Source organism: Triticum dicoccoides, chromosome 1A (assembly GCF_002162155.2).
Source record: "Triticum dicoccoides isolate Atlit2015 ecotype Zavitan chromosome 1A, WEW_v2.0, whole genome shotgun sequence".
NCBI lineage: Eukaryota > Viridiplantae > Streptophyta > Magnoliopsida > Poales > Poaceae > Triticum > Triticum dicoccoides.
Genome location: NC_041380.1, coordinates 409,123,943 through 409,142,685, shown reverse-complemented (window position 1 = coordinate 409,142,685; position 18,743 = coordinate 409,123,943). Strand labels below are relative to the sequence as shown.

The 18,743-nt window shown below is 45.5% G+C and overlaps 1 protein-coding gene and 4 non-coding genes across 9 annotated transcripts; all 5 read right to left on the bottom strand.

Annotated features, from left to right (window-relative positions):
- Window positions 1-6,605: 6,605 nt before the first annotated feature.
- On the bottom strand, window positions 6,606-9,872 carry LOC119276270. Of its 5 annotated transcripts, XM_037557299.1 has the most exons (4): window positions 9,635-9,872; window positions 9,301-9,445; window positions 7,624-7,688; window positions 6,606-6,927 (listed from the first exon to the last, which is right to left on the bottom strand). In XM_037557299.1, exons 1-4 carry the CDS (start codon window positions 9,822-9,824, stop codon window positions 6,887-6,889), a joined length of 441 nt encoding a protein of 146 aa, XP_037413196.1. In that variant the 5' UTR covers window positions 9,825-9,872; the 3' UTR covers window positions 6,606-6,886. The 5 variants fall into 5 exon arrangements, 2 of the variants coding, with proteins under 2 accessions (XP_037413196.1, XP_037413199.1); XR_005136489.1 differs by having other exon boundaries at window positions 7,624-9,445; window positions 9,564-9,872; XM_037557302.1 differs by lacking the exon at window positions 7,624-7,688 and having other exon boundaries at window positions 9,635-9,868.
- Window positions 7,055-7,127, bottom strand: TRNAK-CUU. Its single transcript has one exon. It is a non-coding gene; the product is annotated as a tRNA-Lys (tRNA).
- TRNAK-CUU lies at window positions 7,754-7,826 on the bottom strand. The gene has a single exon. It is a non-coding gene; the product is annotated as a tRNA-Lys (tRNA).
- Window positions 8,366-8,438, bottom strand: TRNAK-CUU. Its single transcript has one exon. It is a non-coding gene; the product is annotated as a tRNA-Lys (tRNA).
- Window positions 9,143-9,215, bottom strand: TRNAK-CUU. The gene has a single exon. It is a non-coding gene; the product is annotated as a tRNA-Lys (tRNA).
- Window positions 9,873-18,743: the final 8,871 nt, after the last annotated feature.

Sequence of the window (18,743 nt, the reverse complement as noted above, 5' to 3'; positions counted from 1 at the left end):
ACTTGAGTAGATATGGGTATGTCTACTTAATGAAACACAAGTCTGAGACCTTTGAAAAGTTCAAGGAATTTCAGAGTGAAGTTGAGAATCAACGTGACAGGAGGATCAAGTTTCTACGATCAGATCGTGGAGGAGAATACTTGACTCACGAGTTTGGTACACACTTAAGAAAATGTGGAATAGTTTCACAACTCACGCCGCCTGGAACACCTCAGCGTAATGGTGTGTCTGAACGTCGTAATCGCACTCTATTAGATACGGTACGATCTATGATGTCTCTTGCCGATTTACCACTATCTTTGGGGCTATGCTTTAGAGACTGCCACATTCACTTTAAATAGGGCACCGTCGAAGTCCGTTGAGACGACACCGTATGAATTATGGTTTGGGAAGAAACCTAAACTGTCGTTTCTAAAAGTTTAGGGATGCGATGCTTATGTCAGGAAACTTCAACCTGAAAAGCTCGAACCCAAATCGGAAAAATGCGTCTTCATAGGATACCCTAAAGAAACTGTTGGGTATATCTTCTACCTCAGATCTGAAGGCAAGATCTTTGTTGCCAAGAATGGGTCCTTTCTGGAGAAAGAGTTTCTCTCGAAAGAAGTAAGTGGGAGGAAAGTAGAGCTTGATGAAGTATTACCTCCTGAACCGGAAAATGGCGCAACTCAAGAAAATGTTCCTGAGGTGCCTGCACCGGCTAGAGAGGAAGTTAATGATAATGATCAAGATACTTCTGATCAAGCTCCTACTGAAATTCGAAGGTCCACAAGGACACGTTCCACACCAGAGTGGTACGGCAACCCTGTCTTGGAAATCATGTTGTTAGACAACAGTGAACCTTCAAACTATGAAGAAGCGATGGCGGGCCCGGATTCCGACAAATGGCTAGAAGCCATGAAATCCGAGATAGGATCCATGTATGAAAACAAAGTATGGACTTTGACTGACTTGCCCGTTGAACGGCGAGCCATAGAAAATAAATGGATCTTTAAGAAGAAGACAGACGCGGATGGTAATGTGACCATCTATAAAGCTCGGCTTGTCGCTAAGGGTTATCGACAAGTTCAAGGGGTTGACTACGATGAGACTTTCTCACCGGTAGCGAAGCTGAAGTCCGTCCGAATCATGTTAGCGATTGCCGCATTTTATGATTATGAAATTTGGCAAATGGACGTCAAAACGGCATTCCTTAATGGTTTCCTTAAGGAAGAATTGTATATGATGCAACCGGAAGGTTTTGTCGATCCTAAAAATGCTGACAAGGTGTGCAGGCTCCAACGCTCGATTTATGGGCTGGTGCAAGCATCTCGGAGTTGGAACATTCGTTTTGATGAGATGATCAAAGCGTTTGGGTTTACACAGACTTATGGAGAAGCCTGTGTTTACAAAAAAGTGAGTGGGAGCTCTATAGCATTTCTCATACTATATGTAGATGACATACTTTTGATGGGAAATGATATAGAACTTTTGGACAGCATTAAGGCCTACTTGAATAAGAGTTTTTCAATGAAGGACCTTGGAGAAGCTGCTTATATATTAGGCATCAAGATCTATAGGGATAGATCGAGACGCCTCATAGGTCTTTCACAAAGCACATATCTTGATAAGATTTTGAAGAAGTTCAAAATGGATCAGTCCAAGAAAGGGTTCTTGCCTGTTTTGCAAGGTGTGAAATTGAGCTCAGCTCAATGTCCGACCACGACAGAAGATATAGAAGAGATGAGTGTCATCCCCTATGCCTCAGCCATAGGTTCTATTATGTATGCCATGCTGTGTACCAGACCTGATGTAAACCTTGCCGTAAGTTTGGTAGGAAGGTACCAAAGTAATCCCGGCAAGGAACACTGGACAGCGGTCAAGAATATCCTGAAGTACCTGAAAAGGACTAAGGAAATGTTTCTCGTTTATGGAGGTGACGAAGAGCTCGTCGTAAAAGGTTACGTCGACGCTAGCTTCGACACAGATCTGGATGACTCTAAGTCACAAACCGGATACGTGTATATTTTGAATGGTGGGGCAGTAAGCTGGTGCAGTTGCAAGCAGAGCGTCGTGGCAGGATCTACATGTGAAGCGGAGTACATGGCAGCCTCGGAGGCAGCACATGAAGCAATATGGGTGAAGGAGTTCATCACCGACCTAGGAGTCATACCCAATGCGTCGGGGCCGATCAAGCTCTTCTGTGACAACACTGGAGCTATTGCACTTGCCAAGGAGCCCAGGTTTCACAAGAAGACAAGGCACATCAAGCGTCGCTTCAACTCCATCCGTGAAAATGTTCAAGATGGAGACATAGAGATTTGTAAAGTACATACGGACCTGAATGTAGCGGATCCGTTGACTAAACCTATCCCTAGAGCAAAACATGATCAACACCAGAATTCCATGGGTGTTCGATTCATCACAATGTAACTAGATTATTGACTCTAGTGCAAGTGGGAGACTGTTGGAAATATGCCCTAGAGGCAATAATAAAAGCATTATTATTATATTTCTTTGTTCATGATAATTGTCTTTATTCATGCTATAATTGTATTATCCGGAAATCGTAATACATGTGTGAATAACAGACACCAACATGTCCCTAGTAAGCCTCTAGTTGACTAGCTCGTTGATCAATAGATAGTCATGGTTTCCTGGCTATGGACATTGGATGTCATTGATAACGGGATCACATCATTAGGATAATGATGTGATGGACAAGACCCAATCCTAAGCATAGCGTGAGATCGTGTAGTTCGTTTGCTAGAGCTTTTCTAATGTCAAGTATCTTTTCCTTTGACCATGAGATCGTGTAACTCCCGGATACCGTAGGAGTGCTTTGGGTGTATCAAACGTCACAACGTAACTGGGTGACTATAAAGGTGCATTACAGGTATCTCCGAAAGTGTCTGTTGGGTTGACACGGATCGAGACTGGGATTTGTCACTCCGTATTACGGAGAGATATCACTGGGCCCACTCGGTAATGCATCATCATAATGAGCTCAAAGTGACCAAGTGTCTGGTCACGGGATCATGCATTACGGTACGAGTAAAGTGACTTGCCGGTAACGAGATTGAACGAGGTATTGGGATACCGACGATCGGATCTCGGGCAAGTAACATATCGATTGACAAAGGGAATTGCATACGGGGTTGATTAAGTCCTCGACATCGTGGTTCATCCGATGAGATCATCGTGGAGCATGTGGGAGCCAACATGGGTATCCATATCCCGCTGTTGGTTATTGACCGGAGAGCAATCTCGGTCATGTCTACATGTCTCCCGAACCCGTAGGGTCTACACACTTAAGGTTCAATGACGCTAGGGTTGTAGGGATATGTATATGCAGTAACCCGAATGTTGTTCGGAGTCCCGGATGAGATCCCGGACGTCACGAGGAGTTCCGAAATGGTCCGGAGGTAAAGATTTATATATGGGAAGTCCTGTTTCGGGCATCGGGACAAGTTTCGGGGTTATCGGTATTGTACCGGGACCATCGGAAGGGTCCCGGGGGCCCACCGGGTGGGGCCACCCATCCCCGGGGGCCACATGGGCTGTAGGGGGTGCGCCTTGGCCTACATGGGCCAAGGGCACCAGCCCCAAGAGGCCCATGCGCCAAGAGAAGAAAAAAAGGGGAGAGTCTTAAAGGGGGAAGGCACCTCCGAGGTGCCTTGGGGAGGATGGACTCCTCCCCCCCTTGGCCGCACCCTTCCTTGGAGGAAGGGGCAAGGGCTGCGCCTCCCCCTCTCCCTTGGCCCTATATATAGTGGGGAAAAGGAGGAGCATCAACACCCCAGGCCTTTGGTTGCCTCCTTCTCCCTCTCCAACACCTCCTCCTCCTCCATAGTGCTTGGCGTAGCCCTGCCGGAGTACTGCAGCTCCATCAACACCACGCCGTCGTGCTGCTGCTGGTGCCATCTCCCTCAACCTCTCCTCCCCCCTTGCTGGATCAAGAAGGAAGAGACGTGGCTGTTCCGTACGTGTGTTGAACGCGGAGGTGCCGTCCGTTCGGTGCTAGGATCTCCGGCGATTTGGATCACGTCGTGTTCGACTACATCATCCCCGTTCTTTGAACGCTTCCGCTCGCGATCTACGAGGTACGTAGATGCATCTAATCACTCGTTGCTAGATGAACTCATAGATGGATCTTGGTGAAACCGTAGGAAAATTTTTGTTTTCTGCAATGTTCCCCATCACGTCGTTGGGCCGGCCTCAGGGCCTAGCGCCCAAGGTGTGACCAGGGCCCCACGTCCCACATGAAGCCGTCCTTCTAGAAGGATCTTCATCTTGGCATGCAAGTCAAGAACCCCTCATTCGATCAAGGCTCTTGGTCGGTTAGCAAACTGTGTAACCCTAGGTCTCGCCCCCCTTTAATTATAAGGCAAGACTAGGGATAGCTCGAGGCATCTGACATCTAGTCATAGCCTCGATTGAAACAACTCCATGCATATTGTAACCCCCTCACATGGGGTGTTCCCCATATCAATCAAAACAAAAGCAGGAGTAGGGTATCACCTCCATGATGAGGGCTCGAACCTGTGTAAATCCCCCCTGAGGCATTCCGTTCTAGAACTTCCGATTCTGCGCTCTACCCTATCAGGGCTATTGATATCGTCACCTACAGTCCGTGAACTACATATCTGAGTGTTTCAGTAAGGGCGTGCATGGGTTTGTGCATTGTTGTGTAGGTGCGCATCCTTGTAATCTATTTTTTCTGAAGTGAGAATTAGCTGATGGAGAGAGGCATGCCATATATTTCAAAACTCATCCTCATGTCTGGGCTCCTTTAGAACTTAGACCCTACGTTTGATGTGGACTGCAATGTTTTTTAATATTTCATTGGCAGGGTCTTGTACTCGAGAGAACAGACTAGAAGACAAGTCGTATATGATTTAAACCTATTCTATATCTAAATCTTATCTCAAACTTATACGATATTATACAATGACCTCTCGGTTCTGATACCATATTGACTTCATAATCCATGCAATTTCAAGAACTAAATCAAGACGGAGACTGACTTGGTCGACGCCATTCGTCCTTCCAGGGCTAAGGTAACAATGCATCCCACTTGGAGGAGTGTGGTTGCGTACAATGATCTTCTTTTCGATAAACGGGTGGGGTACATCCCTCATGTCAATCTTGTCAACGATGATGTCGGCCGCCGGGGTCGAGTTAGTTACCCGTGGTGGTGCATGGTGGACACACACAGAGCGGAGGAGTACTTAAAGTTAGAGTACTGTTGTATCGGTAGTAGTGGAATCCGACATTCGTGTATAAGGGCAACTCTAGTAGAGTCGTTGTATTGGCAGCCTCCTTATGCACACAAAGCACGCTCCATGTGCATTATGGAGGCTACCGAGGTGATGCACAAACTCAAAGTCTCCATTTAGGCTGCCTTCATATCATGGGATCCACTCGTCAATTGGACATCCTTTTCCCACAATCTCCGTGCCATCACCATGTGAAGACTCCTTCACTCCATACACAAAGACCAGATATGGATGGCGGTCCATAAATTATGTCGTTTCTGACAGGTATGGTGATTCTGTTAGCAGAGCTGCTATACACACGATGTTTTTGGACGATCCAGGCACGATGCTCCACATCCAGCCATTGAATCAGAGAATAAAGTGCTTCACATCCATCTGATTGTGAATCGTGCATGCATCGTGCGTGGAATGTCGTCTGTCCAGTATTTTCGTTCTATTAGAATGCCTTTTTTGGTCAGAACCACCATATTGGCAGTTATTATGGCGATTGGCCCATTATGATGACTCTGCTAGAGTTGATCTAAGTACCACCTTCACACTGCACCATGATATCATCAACCTCGCCAACAACAGGAGTTCATGCCGCTGTTTGTCCACCCTTTCCTTGGGCAAGATAAAGATGACCGTTACTGTTATTATTTGGTCGGGTTAGCATTCTTGAAAATTTCAATGGTTGCTTGGATGTAATCATAGAGGAAACATGTAGAAGATGGAGGTATTTGTCACGATATGTTGTGCTCAACACATGTGGTTGTCAAGTCTATTAGTTTTTATTTATGTATTAATTGCAACGTACACGTATTTAGCTAGTAACAATAAAATGTCACTTACAGTAAATATTGAACACCCAAAATGGTATCACAATGAAGTAGTAATATTATGTAAATTAAATCCTTCAAACTTACTTGTCGTACACATGGAGAGCTAATGAGAATTGAGAAGTAGACAAACTCCACAACAGATAAGGTTTCAAGTAAGTTCAAGTTTTTCACATGGCAAGCGCTGCCTGATATCCTTGTTGGTAGGGATATACTTATTGATTGTCACACTAAGGTCTCTCCTGAATATCCAGTCTATTGACGGGTGCTGAAGATGTGTGCCATATGTTGTTCGCTTTCGTACACAGGAGATTTGGAGTGCTCTTGGTTTCAGGAGGTTATTGCTGGGTTCAAGATATGGGCAGATCAGACCAGTGATAGGGCAGGTGGGACTACGAGAATCACTCCATATGTTATTCTAGCAGAAATTGCCAGCACAATCAACAAAGCAGTCGCCAGTGATAGGGCGGCTGGGACTAAGAGAATCTGTTGTAGTGGCTGTTTGGTATATTTGGCGGCAGAGAAGAGAAACTGTCCAGGATCCCAGAAGTATAAACACAATCACATCAAATTTTGCAAAGTGTCCACTCCAGAGTAATGAGGTGGTTGTTAAATGGGAGAAACCTCCAGCAAGGTTTATATATTAAATTTGGATGCTACATTTTTGGAAAATGACTCTCGAGCGGCTGCTACAGTCCTTGGGAACTGTCGTGGTTAGGCTCGTACAAGCCTGGACTCTTTGAAAGGAAGCGAGCTCACGGCTCAACCTTGGGCAAGCCTTAGCTGTTAGCACACAAATCTGTCGATCTCCAGTCAGGTAGCTCCTCGGCTCGATAAATATACTCCCTCCGTTCCTAAATACAAGTGAAATGATTGTAGTTATCCAAAGAAGGGAAAGCAAATAACTCAACTATTCCTGAAAATTTGATGCAAAAAAAAAACTATTCCCGAAATTCAAAAGAGTACGAAAAAACAGTGAATCGCCCACCGTGGGGCTCGAACCCACGAGCACAAGGATAAGAGCCTTGCGCTCTACCAACTGAGCTAGACGGGCCTGACATGCTGCTGCTTCTACGTTCGAAATTTACACAGAGAGTAAGTACAGCAGAATGGAACAGTTCAATCTTAAAAATGCAGCACTAACCAGAAAAAAAAACATTCCAGGCATGGCAATGGTTTATGCAACGGAAATTATATGAAGGTCAGTCATAAAATGTAAAGTCGCTTCTGCATCCTTCCGGGATTCCAGCAACTTCCAGAGCACCGAAGTTACACAAACATCCACAAAGCATGAAGAGATTTAGTTCAAACATGACCTCACATGTTTCGAACCTTAGTTCAAACACAAACATCAGCAACTAAACAATGGTACGGACAGTAGTGAGCTCACATGGCTCGAACCTGCTCTGACCACGGGCATCGGTAGCCCGTAGCACACAAGATCTCTCGATCTCGGGCAGGTAGCTCTCAAGTCGAACTGATGTTATTTCCGTTATGAAAAGTAATGGAAAGGGGTAATGTCCGGCTCAAAAAAAAAGGTAGCTCCTGACCTCGTTCAGCATGGTTGACATGGCGGGATGAGCAGTGATATTTGCTCTGGAAAGGAGCTTCGTTTCTGTCAGAATCAGAAACTTCAGCCTGAATGATTGTAGTTTTGCAAAAAACACTAAAGAATGGAAGCGCCCACCGTGGGGCTCGAACCCACGACCACAAGGTTAAGAGCCTTGCGCTCTACCAACTGAGCTAGACGGGCCTGACATGCTGCTTCTACGTTCAATGTTCAAAGAGAGAGCAACTACAGCAGAATGGAACGGTTACATCATAAAAATGCAGCACTAACCAATTTTTTTTCCAGGCATGGCAATGGTTCATGCAACGGAAATTATATGAAAGGCAGCCATAAAATGTAAAAGTCGGTTCTGCATCCTTCCGGGCTTCTAGCAACTTGCAGAAGCACCAAAGTTACACGAACATCCGCAAGCATGAAGACATTTTCAGTTGCGAACATGACCTCACATGTTTCGAACCTTAGTTCGAACACAAACATCAGCAACTAAATGATGGCACGGACAGTGAGCTCACATGGCTCGAACCCGCTCTGACCACGGGCATGGGTAGCCCGTAGCACACAAGATCTCTCGATCTCGGGTCAGGTAGCTCCTGACCTCGTTCACCATGGTTGACATGGCGGGATTAGCAGTGGTGTTTGTTCTGGAAAGGAGGTTCGTTTCTGTCAGAATCAGAAACTTCAGGCTGAATGATGGTAGTTTTCCAAAAAAAAATATATGGAAGCACCCACTGTGGGGCTCAAACCCACGACCACAAGGTTAAGAGCCTTGCGCTCTACCAACTGAGCTAGACGGGCTTTGCATATCAATTTCGCGTTCACAATGTAGACCTAAGTAACTAGAGCAAAATGGAACAGAAATCTTGGGAATGCACCACTAACAAAAATACTATTCCCTCCGTTCCAAAATAGATGACCCAACTTTGTACTAACTTTGTAGCAAAATTAGTACAAAGTTGAGTCATCTATTTTGGAACGGAGGGAGTACATCCGTCCGGATTTATTAGACCTCCTCTCATTTTGGGCTAAAGTTTAATCAACAAATTTAACTAATAAAATGTAAACTATATGTCATAAAAATTATGCCTTCGAAAAGCTCTTTCAAATACAAATCCAATCCAATAGTGTACTTTTTGTAGCATAGAATCTATATTTTGTTAGTCATATGAATGATGAAAATTTGGCTCAAAATACTAGGGACCTAATAAACCCGGATGAGGTAGTACTCCCAAGGCATGGTAATGGTGCATGCAACAGAATCTACATGAATCGCCTGAAGTCACTAAAATGTAAAGTCGTTACATGAACATCGGCAAGCATGAAGAGATGTAATTCAAACATGAGCAAAACACGTTCACCACAGCTGCACATAGTGTGAGGGAGGTTTGCTCTGGAAAGGAGCTTCGCTTCTGTCAGAGACTTCAGGCTGAAATGATAGTAGTTTTTTCAGAAAAGGGAAAGAAAATAAGTAACTCAAACCAAAAGATGGAAAAAATTGAAATCGCCCACCGTGGGGCTCGAACCCACGACCACAAGGTTAAGAGCCTTGCGCTCTACCAACTGAGCTAGACGGGCTTGGTGCAGATCCATTTCGATTCATCCACTTACTTGGATGCGACAATCCCTGCCTTACTCGAATCGTCATCCATGAAAATCATACCTCGGATTCACGAGATCTCTGCGGGGATGCGGACTTGCTGCTGAGGATCCATCGGGCATGGTGGTTGGATGGTTCCTCCATGTCTCTGGCACTGGGAGTTGCCGCCCAGATCGAGTTGGATGGATCCTCCATGACGCTCCGATTCCTGCCCAGAAAAACGTAGATCAGGGCCGGACAGCTGCAGAAGAGACTCAGGATTTGACTTAATTCGATGTCGCAGCTAACAAATCGCTTACTCCGTACTCCCCGCGCCAAGATTTTACCTGTCCGCGGCCGCAGGGCTCCAAGTCTTGCCAATGGAGGTGCCGCGGACGGGGCGGGAGAGGAGGCTTACCGATTGCCGGAGTGGCTGGGAGGCTGGGGCAGAGCGCGAGGCTCGAGCCCACGCTTGCACTGCTGGACAAGCCCCAGGGGAGTAGCACCCGCGCTGCCGTCGGGCTTATTTCGATCGTGGAGGGGAGGCACGCGACAGGTGCTACACATGGAAAGAGGAGGAACGCCCAAAGGAGTGCGATGCAAACCATCCTATCCTATCCTATCCTTAGCTTGGCACAATTTGATCGTGGAGGGGAGGAGGGACGTCGTGGTGTGGTTGAGGATTGATTGCTGCTGCGTGCTCGTGCGGGACTCGGAAGCAGGCGAGCTGCCGGGCTCGTCAGGCGCCCCTATGTCTCGCTTCACGCGAGACAGAGTTGGGTCGGCCCAGGGGCGCGGGAACAACAGACTCGTTTTTTGTTTTGTTTCTTTTCACTTTTTTTGGCTTTTATTTGTACTTTCAGTTATTCTAAATAAATATATTACAAAAATTAGTGTACATAAATCATTTGAAAAGTATTTAAAAACATTTGAAAAATGTTAAATGGGTATAGACAAAATGTTTATCACGTACACAAAAAATGCATAAAAAATGTGTATGGAAAATTTTGATCAAGCATTAAAAAAAATTGAACAAGCGTTTGAAAAATGTTAATCATGCATTTGAGAAAATTTACCAAGTATTTGAAAAATGTTAAATATGTACAGAACAATGTTGACCATGTATTAAAAAAATTGTTAATCTTGTATTTGAAAAATGTTGATCGTGTATTAAAAAAAATCTTAATCTTGTATTTGAAAAATATTAATCAAGCATTTGAAAATGTTTAAAATATGTATAGAAAAAATGTTGACCATGTATTAAAAAAGTTAATCTTGTATTTGAAAAATGTTTTTTTAGGGTACGCCAAAGGCGTACCTTAGCTTTATAGAAGAGAGAAAAATATGTACAAGAGGTTACAATAGCGCTGGTTAAGAGTCACATCCGACCCTAACCAAGCCTCCACTCCACTCCTCACGCTACTCTACTACTCGGATACATGTTGTTCTCCAAACGCTCTTGCCGTGGCCCAAGTCCTCAAGTCGTCGAAGATCATGTCCACCGTATCCCACTCGTTCTTGATCTGGCCCGATCCGAACACCCTCGCGTTCCTCTGTTTCCATAGGGTCCAACATATAAGCATTACGAACGTGTCAAATCTTTTCCGAGTTTGCTTGTGTATCAGCTTTCTGGCTTCTGACCACCATTGCACCAACCTAGAATCATTTGCTGGGCAAAGCTCCATCCTCAATCCCATCCTAGCAATGCAACTAGACCACACTTGCCGCGAGAACACACACTGCTGCAAAATATGGTCGACCTTGTCTTCCTCCTGGTCACATAGGTAGCATTTTGACGTTTGGTCTTGCAACCCATGTCTAGTCCTTCTATCCGCCGTCTATAATCGATATTGCACTGCCAGCCACATGAAGATCTTACACGCAAGAGGTGCCCAACATATCCAGAGGGCTCCGAAAGAGTGGAAACGAACTCCCTCACAAAGCATCTTATAAGCTGAAGATGCATAGTAGACTCTGGACACATTCCACGCCCAGATGGGGCTGTCCCCAGTCTGAGCGTCAAGTTGCACCTCCGAAATGATCTCCCAAAGTCCAATGAACTGGGTTAGGCCCTCCGTGCATAAGTTACCCACCACATTGTTCATCCATGCGTGCATGCACATAGCATAGCACACCAACCTCCTGTTGGCCACTTGGGTACGGACAGTCGCCGCGACCAGAGGGGCAATATCCATGATGGTTGCACCGTGGAGCCACCGATCTTTCCAAAACAGTATTTTCTCTCCCGCTCCCACCTTCCATTTGACCAGACTCCCGAATGTTTGATCTACCTTTTTTCCGTGGTCAAGTTGAGACCCTGCCAAGGCCTGGAAGCATCCGTACGTCGGAGCCATTCCCATCTTAATCTTAGAGCAATGCTATGCTTAAAGAGGTCAATGACACCCAATCCTCCCATGTGCTTTGGCCTACATACTCTTGCCCAAGATACCACACATTTGCCACCATTCACTTCCTCTGTCCCGGCCTAGAAGAAGGCCCTACATCCTCTGTCCACTCTTTCTAGAGCCCATTTAGGCGCCTCCGCAATCATGAGATGATGAGTGGCCCGAGCTCTCATGACTTGGTTGACAAGGATAAGCCTTCCAGGTCTAGTCACCAAGCCCCTTTGCCATCCCGGCAAGATGTGCAAGGCCGCATCCACCACCGGCTGCCACTCGGATCTTTTGAGTTGTCTTATGCTTAGCTGGAGCCCTAGATATTTGCATGGGAAAGTGGCATCTTCCAGGATAGTGCTGACTTCACCAGCTCTTCATCCACGTCCTCCACCCGGATCATGATTGCCGCTGATTTGGAAAAATTCACTTTGAGCCCGGATGCCACTTCGAAGATGGTGAGAGCTTCCTTAACGAACAGGAGGTCTGGCCATGTGGGTTCAATGAAAAGAACCACATCATCCGCATATAAGGACAAGCGCTGCATCGGGCTACATCCATTGATGGTACTCATCACTCGAGCCTCATGTGCCTTGATAATGATTACCGTAAGTACATCCATGGCAATAACGAAGAGCAAGGGTGAAATCGAATCCCCTTGCCTAAGACCCTTGGCATGTATGAACTTGTCACCTACACAGCCGTTCACTATCACTCTCGAACTGTTAATGTTAATCAAGCATCTGTATTTGAAAAATGTTAATCAAACATCTGGAAAATGTTTTAAAAAGTGTCCAGGAATTTGTTTGACCGTGTATTCAAAAAATGGTAATCTTGTATTTGAAAAATGTTAATCAAGCATTTGAAAAATGTTAAAAAAAGTGTCTTGAAAATATGTTGACCATGTATTCAAAAAATGGTAAACTTGTATTTAAAAAATGTTAAACATGTATTAGAAAAATTATCTTGACATATGCAAAAATGTGGAATGAAACCAAAAGAAAGAAGAAATACTAAAAAGAAACAGAAGAAAAAAGAATATAAAAAACCTGAATAAACAATGCAAAAAGATTTGAGAAACTATGAAAACTAATAAAGTAACAAAGAAAAATAATTGAAAACCAATAATGAAAATAAAAAATAAATAAGAAAAATGAGAAGGAAAAGAAAACAGATAAAACCCATGAATGAAAGAAACAAAGTGAAACCAAAAGAAAAGAAAAAAACCAAAGTATAACAACGACAAAAAGGAAATCGGAGAAGAAATAAGAAAATCAAACAAAAAACAAAAGAAAATAAAAAGGAGAAAAACATGTCTTTTTCCTCTAGTTGGTCGCACCTCCTATCTTAACACGAACCCGACCTTGGCGCAATGGCTAGAAGCACCACCCACCACTGAGGCCACCTGAGATCGATTCCCTCCCTATTTCTCTTGTTTTAGTATATGCACTAATGGGTCGGACCTTTACTGCAGGCAAGGGCAGCCCACATCAGCCTATGATGGGACGTGAAACGACACTCTGGGCTTGATTAATCTTATTTTGACATGTTTTTAGTGGTATTTTGACATGTCTGGGGTGTAAATTATATGGTTTTGGAGATATGACGACATCTAAATGGATTTGGGGTGGAAACTATAATTTTGTGAAAGATAAAATATAAAATAGAGGGAAGATGTGGATTGGCCCGTTCGAGGCTGAGAGTGGGAGTGTTGGGGGGGGGGGATGAGCAGTGCTATCCGTACATAAAGGTTTTACATACTTTTTACACTCACGACTCATGAGCATGTGGTTAGCAAACATTACGGGGCGGTTGCAAATCTTTTCAAAGATAAATGGTGTAGGGAGAGGGGAGAGGGAGAGGGAGGGAGAGAGAGAGATAGAGAGACTTGGGCGGGTGGGATGTGGCGCAATTCAAAATATACGATTCCTATTTGATTTTTCTATTTTGCAAGAAATTAATTATGAGTTTAATAAGTATTAATATTAAATTACTACCAAAAAGTGAGCATGTGCTGCATGTTTGAGTCAGTTTCGACCTGTTATGTGTCCGTGAACTAGTTCGAGTTACATCAAGCTTAGCAGGTCCCTTAAAAATATTCTTTTATCACTCATCCAACCATTTCCAAACTCATCACAACATATTAGGGCAATACTTAAGAAAAAATCAAGTACATAATTCAAATACACATCAAATTTAATGTTCTCAAACATAACCATGCAAATTAAAACACAACAGACGGTCAATGAACTAATGATCCAAATAACATGATAAAAGGCATAAGAATCAAGTGCTACGAAGGCGCCAAAGGTGCCCAATAAGATCTTCTTGAAGTCCATTGTGAGCTTGACGATTCTCTGTCCTTCAATGTCCTTGGAGGAAGGCCTCGATCCTGTTTGGGTTATGTCCCCGCTCCACCGAGTGCTCATTAAAGAGATATCCAAAGTCCTATGGACCCTCTCTCTCATCCTCGATGATCATGTTTTGTAAGATAACACATGTTATCATGGTATTCCATGAGATCGCGGGCTTTCAATATGCAATAGATCCATGGACAATCGTAAAGCGTCTTTGAAGCACACCAAAAGCTCTCTCAACATATTTTCTAGCAGATTCTTGCATAGTTGCAAATTGAGGTTTGTTGGTGCTTTTAGGATGGTGAAATATCTTCACAAATGTGTTCCATCGAGGATAGATGTCGTCGGCTAGGTAGTATCCTATGTTGTACTCGTTGTCATTGAGAACATAGTTGCAAGGTGGATTGTCACTGGCAACAAGCCTTGCAAAAAGAGGAGATCGCTAGAGGACACTGAGATCATTATGAGAGCCAAGCATCTAGAAGTATGCATGCCAAATTCAGAGATCATGTATACACCCGCCTCGAAGCCCTTCTTGAGCAACACCTCCCGCACGAACTCCCAGTTCACGCGATCATAGGCTTTCTCGAAGTCTAGTTTGAGCAGAACCCCTTTCCCCTTCAAATGTTTCAGCTCGTGCACAATCTCCAGAAGCGCAATTGGGCCCTCCAATATATTGCGCCCCTTGAGAAAAGCAGTCTGACTCCTTTGGATTACCCTTTGAGCAATGGGGGCCAGCCTAGTGGCGTATGCTTTGGCACACATTTTAAACGGGACGTTGATAAGCGTTATAGGCATGAACTGCTTAATGTTGTCCGTGCCCTTAACTTTAGGAATTAGACTAATAGCCTCATAGTTAAGGCGGGAGAGGTCAACTTGACCCAGTGCAAATCCGTTAACTATTGCGTGGAAAACGTGCTTAAATCAAGGCCAGAATCTCTTAAAGAACTCCACGGGCCACCCATCGGGTCCTGGCACAGTACCCGTTTTCATGGAGGCCAACGCCTGGTCAATTTCCTCCTGGAGGAAGGACAAGGTGAGTCCATCATTTTCTGCCTGGGACACCTGCTCGGAAGGATCCCACAAGTCCTCCCGAAGACTCATTTTTTCTCCTCGGCCATCCCCAACAGCACGATAAAGAAATCATAAATGTGACTGCTAATCTCAAACTGGGTGACCAAGACCCCATTATCGGAGTTAAGGCACAAAATAGAGCTCTTCCGCTTCCGCCCGTTAGCATATGCATGAAAGTAGCCCGTGTTCGCGTCTCCTTTTTTCACCCACTTAACGCCGCCCCTACGGCGCCAATACTCCTCTTCCTCTCTCAAGATGCTCAGCACCTGGTCTTCAAGAGAATACCGATGTGCCCACTCCAGCTCAGAGAACGTTCTCACGTCCGCCGCAAGATCTAGGCTCGCAATCTCCTCAGTTAGCCTAGCTCTCTCTTTTTTGGATTCGCTGCCGTGGTTTGCTCCCCAACCCCTGAGGAAAGCACACATCTTGGCCGCCGTCGGAGTCTAGAACTCGGCCGGGCCCCATTGGGGCCCAACCTATGATGAAACATTTGCCCATCGCTCTCTCAGGATGAGCTCAAAGCCCTCTACTTCGAACCATACGGTTTTAAAGTAGAACCTACTACTCCACCGAATCGACTCCTCCCCTGAGGAAAAGATGAGCGGGATGCGACCGGAACTTATCCTAGTCTCCACCACCAAAGAGCATATAGGGAACAACACTTCCGATTCCGACATGAAAAACACTCTATCAAGCACACAACGAACCGGGCAAAGTTGCTTGTTTGTCCAGGTAAACCTCGTGCCCGTACGAGCGGCCTCTCGCAATGATGCCGCCGCAATCGCGTTGTTGAACATTGTCACCCTTGACCAGTCCACATTAGCGTTATTCTTGTCCGCTCCTAAGCAGATCAAGTTGAAATCACCTCCCACTATCACCGGAAGGTTGGCTTCCCGCTTGGCCCCTACCAGCGAGGTGACCTCATCCAGAAAAGCCGCGGATTGCGAGTGATCCGCAAGACCATAAACACACACTACCACCCAGATAAGCCCCGAAGCGCGATCGTAGCCACAATGAAAAACATGCCAAATTCCCATAGGATTACATCACAGACATCACGCTTACATCCCATGAGAAGGCCATCCGAATGACTAGAAGAAGGAACCCAGCGCCAATCAAACCCTTGTAACGGATCTAACGCGATTAAATCGCGGAAGGTAAAGTCTGCTTTAATCATCTCTTGCAGCGCCACAACATCTAAACATTCCTTGGCCATGTACTTCCTAAGCTGCGGACGACGCCCTATGTGTCCACAACCCCGGATGTTCCAAAAAATGTATCTCATTATATAATCTGCTTCCGAAGGCGAACTCCATGGGATCTCACCGCTTTAGGCACTCTCTTCCTTGCTGGGCCATGGCTAGAAAAGGGGATGTCAGAGGCCTCCCTCGCCTCTACCTCCCCTTCGGGCCTAGGATCCACCAACTGCCCCCTGGGCTCGTGGTCACTGCTTGAGCCTCTTCTCGCACACGAACTAGTGAAACTATATCCTTGGAATTAGCCACCACCGCTATCCCGTTGTCATTAAGAATCGATGCAAGATGATCGTCCGAAAACGCGATAAGGATCCTGAAGGAGGGTAACGGGTTACCTGACACGTCTAGATTCTTGTCAGCAGCACAAAGCTTGGCGCTCTCCATGGAAGAAAGATCGCCCAGCTTGGCCTTCGCCCTGGCGCTCGGCTCCCGCGTCACCATGGGAGTCGCCTTGGACCGCTTGGCCTTGACGCCCACATCCACCGCCGCCAACTCCGTCACCAGCACACCACGCAAGGAAGCCACCGCGCTGGGCATCGCCGGAGTCGAGCCCTTGGGCCCCGGCTTCCTGCCCGCCGTCTTCTTGGGTTGCCTACCCGAGCTCCCCGAGCCACGTTTGGCCGAAGCTGGCGTGGCGCCCTCATCCTTGAGCACGCAACCCACATACGCATGTGTAGCCGCCGGAGAAGAGTGGATTGAGGCCCTCCCCCCTTCACGACGCTGACACGCCTCCGTCGTATCTACTTTTCCAAACACTTTTTCCCTTGTTTTGGACTCTAACTTGCATGATTTGAATGGAACTAACCCGGACTGACGTTGTTACAGTAGAATTGCCATGGTGTTATTTTTGTGCAGAAATAAAAGTTCTCAGAATAACCTGAAAATCAACGGAGATTATTTTTGGAATATATAAAAAATACTGGAAAAAGAATCCACGTCAAGGGGCCCACACCCTGTCCACGAGGGTGGGGGCGTGGTACCCCCCTGGGCGCGCCCCCTGCCTCATGGGCCCCCTGACGCTCCACTGACCTCGACTCCAACTCCATATATTCGTGTTCGGGGAGAAAAAAATCAGAGAGAAGGATTCATCACGTTTTACGATACGGAGCCGCCCCAAGCCTTAAACTCTCTCGGGAGGGCCGATCTGGAGTCCGTTCGGGGCTCCGTAGAGGGGAATCCGTCGCCATCGTCATCATCAACCTTCCTCCATCACCAATTTCATGATGCTCACCGCCGTGCGTGAGTAATTACATCGTAGGCTTTCTGGACGGTGATGGGTTGGATGAGATTTATCATGTAATCGAGTTAGTTTTGTTAGGGTTTGATCCCTAGTATCCACTATGTTCTGAGATTGATGTTGCTATGACTTTGCTATGCTTAATGCTTGTCACTAGGGCCCGAGTGCCATGATTTCAGATCTGAACCTATTATGTTTTCATGAATATATGTGAGTTCTTGATCCTATCTTGCAAGTCTAGTCACCTATTATGTGTTATGATCCGTTAACCCTGAAGTGACAATAATCGGGACCATTATCGATGATGACCATAGTTTGAGGAGTTCATGTATTCACTATGTGTTAATGCTTTGGTCCGGCACTCTATTAAAAGGAGGCCTTAATATCCCTTAGTTTCCAATAGGACCCCGCTGCCACGGGAGGGTAGGACAAAAGATGCCATGCAAGTTCTTTTCCATAAGCATGTATGACTATATTCGGAATACATGCCTACATTACATTGATGAACTGGAGCTAGTTCTGTGTCACCCTATGTTATAACTGTTGCATGATTGATCGCATCCGACATAATTATCCATCACTGATCCATTGCCTACGAGCATTTCCTATATTGTTCTACGCTTATTTACTTTTCCGTTGCTACTGTTACAATCACTATAAAACCAAAAATATTACTTTTGCTACCGTTACCACTACTATCATATTGCTTTGCTACTAAATACCTTGCTGCGGATATTAAGTTTCCAGGTGTGGTTGAATTGACAACTCAGTTGCTAATACTTGAGAATATGCTTTGGCTCCCCTTGTGTCGAATCAATAAATTTGGGTTGAATACTCGACCCTCGAAAACTGTTGCGATCCCCTATACTTGTGGGTTATCAAGACTATTTTCTGGCGCCATTGCCGGGGATCATAGCTCTATTCTTTGAGTCACTTGGGATTTATATCTGTTGATCACTATGAAGAACTTGAAAGCTAAAAGAACCAAGATTTTCCCCTCGACTACGAGGGGAGGTAAGGAACTGCCATCTAGCTCTGCACTTGATTCACCTTCTGTTTTGAGTAAACTTGCGACACCTACTCCTGCTATTCATTCTGATATGTTGCATGTTATTGATGATGCCACTTCTGCTTTGCATGATACTTATGATGAAACTACTTCTATGCTTGTAATACTGTGCCACTAGGTGAATTTCTTGATGAACAACGT